The following is a 7,350-nucleotide window of genomic DNA, read 5'->3' as shown; positions in this document are numbered from 1 at the left end:
TTTTCAGAGTCATCAGTAGACAAGGGGCGGTCTACATGTCTCATTCTTAGGTACTTTGTCCTGAAGAAGTCAGAGCTACTCCTGACGAAAGCTTGACAGTTCTAAACTTGTCCGACGGCGAACCCGCTAAACGCCCACTAATTGTTATGAATTCCCGTCGTAAAAGCCTATCCCACAATATAAATCATTGAATTGTTCACATCTGAGATTAGAAGTCATTCAGGCATGCTAAGATTCGATATCCAAAAATACCCTAAATTAAAATGATTTAATCACAGCCCATATATAAAATGCATTTGTTCCTTGTAATTTGTACTATTTTCAGGCAACAGTGACCAGCAGAAATGGCCTCACAATCCAATCCATCAGAGTGCATTGAAGTACAGAAGCCATTCTTGACTGTAGATGATGCTGCAGAATTATTCAGTCATCTTTATGGCATGCCAAAGGCTACTTCAGTTAAACCTCTCAATGGATATGATGCGCAAAATTTTCTCATCAATCTTGATCATGTTGGAATTGATGACCAAGATTTAAATCAAGGCAAGTCAAACACAGAGTTTCAAAGAACATCATTATAGAACAGTTATGGGAGCTGCTAGCAAATGTTTGCCTTTTTATATTCTGCATAAAAGTTTGTGTAATTCTGATGCCAAAAAGACACAATAATTGGAAAATGCTGTATCTGATTTACGTAAGGTTTAAACATGTACTTTAGGCATGCATGTAGTATTTCCCCTGATCCACACAATTACCAATATATCAGGCCTTGCCGTTTGAGGCGAGCGATCGCTCTCGCTCGCCACCGCTCGCCCAAACTCAATTTCTAGCGAGCGATTTTCCACTCACCATAGACAAGAAATATCGCTCGCTGCGAATCACCAAAATTGAATCTAAATTATATTCCAGTTTTAGCACTTCCAATGTATTCAATTTATCGTAATAAATTAGTCTTGATTTCTGAAAGAGAGCGTGTCAGCAGTGCGTAAGTGTGTCATACTGATTTCTCTTTTAGACCTAGAGAGTGATTCGACCACTAGCGAGTGATTCGACCACTAGCGAGTGATTCGACCACTAGCGAGTGATTCGGCCACTAGCGAGTGATTCGACCACTAGCGAGTGATTCAACCACTAGCGAGTGATTCGATTACTCGCCTTGCATCAAGGTAGCGAGCGATTGACCACTCGCCTTTGAAATCTAGACGGCAAGGCCTGATATATCAAAGCTTAATTGTCGGTACATCTTCTACCGGTAACCTCATTAATACAAGAGTACATTTTGACAAAGAAAAGTAATACTGTTCAACAGATCTACCGGTACCACAAAAATAAAAATGGGGAAATGTTTATTTTATGCATATAGGTCTATTTTTAAAAACTCATATCAAATTATTTCAATAAATATAAATTCCTTCACCTCAGTTGGAAAAAGAGAAGTTTTTATAAGTTATTAAAACTTATTGTGGGACAACATTTTCCAAAATGTTTTGGCATTTTTGGCCCGTCAGTGCATTGCCATAAAAAGCTGTCTACACCACTTATTTATTTATGCTGATATTTTCACTCCTTTAGGTATACTTTACCCCGGGACTTACCGTACACCAATTTAGCTGCCAAAGATTATATATTTTTGATGCAATCAAGCAAAATCAGTCGGAACTCTGAAATATTGGTTTTAAGATATAGCCAAACAAAGGCAATATTTCCCTTTGTTTCTTGTTGTTTTGGAAACTTTTCAATTGCTCATATCTATGGAACTGGTTGTTCAATTTCATTGGAGTTTTCTGCAAAATGCAGCTTTGCAAATCCTATTTACTATCCTAACTGAAAATGTAATATTTCCGAGTTCCGGCTGATTTTGCTTGATCGCATCACATTTTGTCAACAGGTCTATACACAGCGTGTCTAGGAAGATATGAATTTATACATGTATAAAAGCAGAAATCTTCACATCTTAATGCTATTTCTGGACTTCTTTTATCTTGAAATGAAAAGTAACAAAATGTATTTATGTGCTTGGAGACTTACCAGTATGTCCCACAAAGTACATTTTATAAATTGGCTTAGAATATCTCATTCCCATATTATCAACCAAGAACAAACTTTACATTTTACAAAGTGTCACATGGTTTAATATTCCAACATAATTAAAATGATATTCTCTTTTATTCCTTTGTTTAGATCCCAAATGTTGTACACAACGCTATGTTTTGAAAATAATGAGTGGAGAAGAATCAAAAGATGAAATTGGTTTTAGAGCCATTCATTCAATTCAGAAGTACCTCAAACACCATGGTTACACATGTGCAGCTCCACTTCAAAACATTCATGGGGATGACATGAAAATTGAAGAATTTACCAAGAAGCAGCCTGCAGGTAAAGAAGTGCCATGCTTTCCCTTGCTCTCTCTAAGACAGCCATGTAATATGCCACTAGTGGCGTCATTCAGTCATTTTTATCAAATCTAAAACACCATGTGGCAATCCTACCATATCAAGAGGATTCCTACACACTATATGTAGTGATCGTCCAGCCGGTAAAAAAATAACCAATTTAAACACAGCATGGTGACATGCTGACATTGGAGGAGCACTACACACTCCTCAATTATTCATTCCTATTGAGAGTTATACCTTAAAATAGTTGACACTGAAATGTCTATTTTCAATTCTTAAAGGGATATTCAGAGATCCGCCAATCCTAATTCTTGTCACTTTCACTTTTTCATAATATTTACTAATAACCCCATAGTGAATAAGGTAGACAATGTGTTTTCATGTCAAGAGAAACAAATCTTAATTCTTTATGCCCGGGTATAATGAATTCTGTGCAAATGCAACAGAGCTCAACAGGGGATGTGATCTCAATGACAGGTGTAACTTTTTAGTTTCCTTCACATTTTGTTAATATTTCTGAACAGAAAATGGTCTAACCCTAACCGCCCAAGGGCTTTTTGGTCAACGGGAAGGGAAAGAAGGAAGGAGTAAAGAGAGAAAACAAAGAAAGAAGTTGTTTGCTATGGGTGGGATTCAAACCCGAGACCCCTTGCATGCCAAGCACTGGGTCGGCGACTTTAATATCACTTAGGGGTATATATTGCGTCATCACACCATGTGGGATGCACGCACAAACAGCGCATATATCAAGTAGTATTTTGTAGTACCCCGTCCTGTTAGGGTTAAGGGAATTTCCCCCAATTTGTCAGCTATGCTTAAGCAACTGAAGACATATATTACAGAGTTTTTGTGTGTGATTAATCTTTGAACATGAAGAAAATGTGAGTACTACATTGGTTGGAAGATTCTCTTGTAGAGATGTTTATTACCCATAATTCATTGTTCTTTTTTTTTTCAGATGGCCTTAATGCAGGACAAAGAGTACGTGGTAGATTTATGATACGAGCCTATCCTTTTCTTCCGGGTGTTTCTTTAACTTCTGTTGGTGTTGTACCAGCAAACTCAACTCAGGTTTTCTACGAAGCAGGAAAGTCATTAGCACAAATGCACAAAATATTGCAGGTAATATGTGATATTTATTATTTGCTGTATATATGAGGAGGATGTCTGAAGGTTTTTAGAAATGAAGGCCCAATTGAAGCCATTTGGCGCACCATGCAGCGTTCGAAATAGGGCCGGTCAGCCGGCCATTGGCCTGTAACTTTTGGACTGGCCGGTAACTTTTCTGACTGGCATCTAGTTGCCGTCCCGGCTGGCCGGTAACTTTTTAAGATCAAGCCCGGCTGGCCTGTAACTTTTTGAGGCATATTTCGAAACACTGGCACCATGCCATATTTATACACTATTATTGGTTATTTGTGACTGTATTATTAATTGTATGCACTGATTGAACTTGATTTTTAATTAGGCTAGACTTTTTAAGCATATGGACCAACTCAGTTAAGTTAGGTGTAATTTTACCTTTTCTCTTCTTATTTCCCCCTTATTCTCCTTCATCTCTCATCTCCTCTCCATTCTACGCCCATTTGTACATGTGTATACATGTACATGTATTTCTCTTGTATTACCATCAGAAGCTGATGATGTTTGCTATTAAATTGGTGAAAGTGAATTAAAACTGACTTTTTCTTCTAATATGCTATCATATTTGCAGAAGTATCCCCATGACACAACAGCCTTGAAGGAAAAAGCCAAGACATTTGAGTGGAGCTTGGATAATTTAAGTATCATACTCAAGCATGTACATGTAGTGAAGGATCAGAAAAGGAGAGATTTTATTGTTGATATTGTTAAAACATTTGAAAGCAGAGTATTGACCATAAAAGATCAATTCAGGAAAGGTAAGATGTTTTCATAACTTTTAGTTTATAATGGTCCAATAATTTAGATATTGATTCCTGGAAAAAGTTACTATTGAAGTTTTGAAAATGAAATATTAATATAAATATTAGTCTCAGGTTTATTTGCCTATACATTGTATGTTAGTCCGTAAGGGACACACGTTTGGAAACTCCATGGTTGAGACCTATACCTATGTATATAAAATGCATATATGCCAGGCTAGCCTATAAAAACCACGTTAGCCTGTATATTCAAAAGAAACAAAAATAGTAAAGAAATTGAATGAAGCAAATAAAGCCTCTCCGAACAATCCTATTCCAAGTGGTGCCATTGTGTTTTGCTCTTTGGCAAGGCTCTTTACCTTACTTAGCTTTCTCTACCCAGGGGTGAAATGGAGAGCTGTAATGACTATTGTCCATTAAGCCCCCCCCCCCCCCCAGATATGAGCATGCCTTGGGCATTGTATGGCAGCTGACATATTCTTACGATAACAGGATAAATGTAAAGCACTGTGATACATGTGAAAGGCGCTGTATAAATACGAAACATTTATTTAATATAATTTTTCTCTTAACCCTTGGGTTGACAGATAAGAAACTTAACTTTCTTATCCCGTGCCCCAATACAAAGGCACATGTTGATTCCTGTTGTTAAACATTTTCTTAGACCTGTCCCATTTGAGTAATAAGAACCACACATTTACATTGTCTAAAATTGTAGTTTGATAAGTTAATAACTGCATTGTATATGTTTTTCTAATTTCTTTCAGGTATCATACACAATGACTTCAGTGATACAAATGTACTTGTCACCCCCATTTTGGATAATTCTACAACCAGTGAGAATTCTGTGGCACACCAAGTTAACTACAAGCTCAGCAATGCAGTAGATTTTGATGACTCTCATTACAATTGTCTTGTGTTTGATATTGGAATTAGCATGATGTACATGGCCGTATCAAAACCTGCTGAGAATCACCCACTGCATGCTTCTGCTGCCTTCCTAGCCGGGTATCAGCATGTAAATCCACTCACTCCAGAGGAGTTAGAGGTCCTTCACATCTGTCAAGCTGCAAGGTTTGCCCAATCTCTGATAATGGGACTCTATACATACACATACATTCAACCAGGGAATGATTATCTTTTGTTGACACAAAATTCTTGGCCTATTATAGAAGACCTATGGGAAATGAAAGTTGACAGTGTGCGCAAAATGTGGACCGATGTAGCGATGGAATGTGCCAAGTTTGATATGCATGCATAATCTAAAGTGTGTGGACAATATGATAAAGATCAAATGGGAAATATGATCGAACTCAGGAATCATGTGATCAAATTCAGGAATCATGTGTACAGGTTTAATGTGTTATAATATTGGCTGCTACATGTGCCACTTTTTACATTATAGCTAGGAATAAATACCAGACTCATCTCAAGTGGAGGTCACTTCAGATCACAGAGAACATTCCTTAACCATATGACTTGGGGATGATTAGAAGTGACCTCTACTATAGACACATTGGCCCTGACAGAGTTTGAAACGGCAACCTCACAGTAATACCATTAAGGCCACCGAACTCATGACATTTTTTAGCAGCAAATCAATTTTCAATAAAACATGAACCTTGTGTCTAAGTTACTATAGTTTGATCAGCTCGTAATCGGCGGGAATTGTTATGTTTTGACAACTACGCCGAAAAGTAGACCAAGGTTAAGAGCAATATTGTTGACCTATCTAGTCTATATTGTGCGTGTTAAATAAAATATCGCAAAGTATGACTTTAAAAATAACAATTTCTGATACTTCTGGAGAGTTGTAACAATACAGTTCTCACAATAAAATATATTGATATTAATCTGTGATTTTATATGGCCCGCCGATTACGAGCTGATCAAACTATGGAATGCATAATATTGAACCTTGTTTTATAAATATGTACTCATCATGCCCAAAATCACCTGATGTAAATGTTAATTTATCATGTAATGTGCATATTTTTTATCAAAAATCATACAGATACTGACAGTCATTCAACAATACTTGTGACCATTGTACTAAACTATCCTTCCAATATCAACATACAATTATTGGGACACATTGCCAATGATATAAATTAGAAATATGATTAAAAAAACATATTTATAACTAATTCTTTGTTAATTAAAATTCAGTTTCCATATTTTATCAAGATTGTTGTTGTATGTATTATGTTGTATTTTATTGGAATGAATTGATTATTTGTGCAAATGATTTTGGCCAACTTAGGCAATTGGTTCTTGTTAAAGAATTCAAAAGATGTGTCCACACTGACATTAAAACTCACTTGGATGAAAGTGCTAGCAAAATTAAATAGAAGTTGATGCTTTACTCAAACTTGAATGCAATTAAATTAAATCATAACAAAAGTTATTCAAACAAGCATATAACCAATCTAAAGCAAATCAGGGTGGTACCCAAGAAGAGAAAATTCAGTCTAATTCACAAGAAAGAGCTAGTTGTAAAGGGACCTCATAGGGTTTCGGTAACAAACCAAAAGGTAGGACTGAATTTAAACCCCGATTAATTTGCAGTTACTGTAAGAAACCAGGTCATAGGGTGACCCAGTGTTATTCCGGAAAAGCCAAAGAAGAACCTCAAAAGCAGCAACCATCTAATACTAGATGAGTCAATTTAAGTCAAATAATGGGTACACATAGACAAGATTGGAACACCAATGCTTTTACTTACTAGTGACACTAAACACCCTCTTGAACAACATATTCAAAAAGTACAAAGGGAAATGGTCATTTGCATATACAGGCCGTGCCGTTTGAGGCGAGCGATCGCTCTCGCTCGCCCAAACTAATTTCTAGTGAGCGATTTTCCACTCGCCATAGACACTAAATATCACTTCCTGCGAATTGTCCAAAATTGAATCCAATATCAATTTACATTCAAGTTTCAGCACTTTCAATATATTTGATTTATTGTAATAAATCAGCCTTAATCCCTGAATACGAAAGAGAGGGGGTCCGACACCTCGTAATTGTTTCATATTGGTATGAATGATCTT

At 36.6% G+C, this 7,350-nt stretch overlaps 1 protein-coding gene across 1 annotated transcript; it reads left to right on the top strand.

The window, feature by feature from the left end:
- The first annotated feature begins 327 nt into the window (after positions 1 to 327).
- LOC140151404 (hydroxylysine kinase-like) lies at positions 328 to 5,751 on the top strand. The gene is made up of 5 exons (XM_072173731.1): positions 328 to 543; positions 2,182 to 2,376; positions 3,355 to 3,518; positions 4,111 to 4,297; positions 5,068 to 5,751. The coding sequence occupies exons 1-5, from the start codon at positions 345 to 347 to the stop codon at positions 5,559 to 5,561; spliced, it is 1,239 nt and encodes a 412-aa protein (XP_072029832.1). The 5' UTR covers positions 328 to 344; the 3' UTR covers positions 5,562 to 5,751.
- Positions 5,752 to 7,350: the final 1,599 nt, after the last annotated feature.

Source organism: Amphiura filiformis, chromosome 4 (assembly GCF_039555335.1).
Source record: "Amphiura filiformis chromosome 4, Afil_fr2py, whole genome shotgun sequence".
In the NCBI taxonomy this organism is placed as follows: domain Eukaryota; kingdom Metazoa; phylum Echinodermata; class Ophiuroidea; order Amphilepidida; family Amphiuridae; genus Amphiura; species Amphiura filiformis.
The sequence above is the reverse complement of the archived record's forward strand: the minus strand, read 5'-3'. Positions and strand labels throughout refer to the sequence as shown.

What these genes read in the sequence shown, in the direction of transcription:
- LOC140151404 (XM_072173731.1), top strand. Translation starts at nt 345, where the DNA reads ATGGCCTCACAATCCAATCCATCAGAGTGCATTGAAGTACAGAAGCCA. An exon ending in TACCAAGAAGCAGCCTGCAG is followed by an intron (nt 2,377 to 3,354) that starts GTAAAGAAGTGC and finishes TTTTTTTTTCAG; the next exon opens with ATGGCCTTAATGCAGGACAA. An exon ending in AAATGCACAAAATATTGCAG is followed by an intron (nt 3,519 to 4,110) that starts GTAATATGTGAT and finishes TCATATTTGCAG; the next exon opens with AAGTATCCCCATGACACAAC.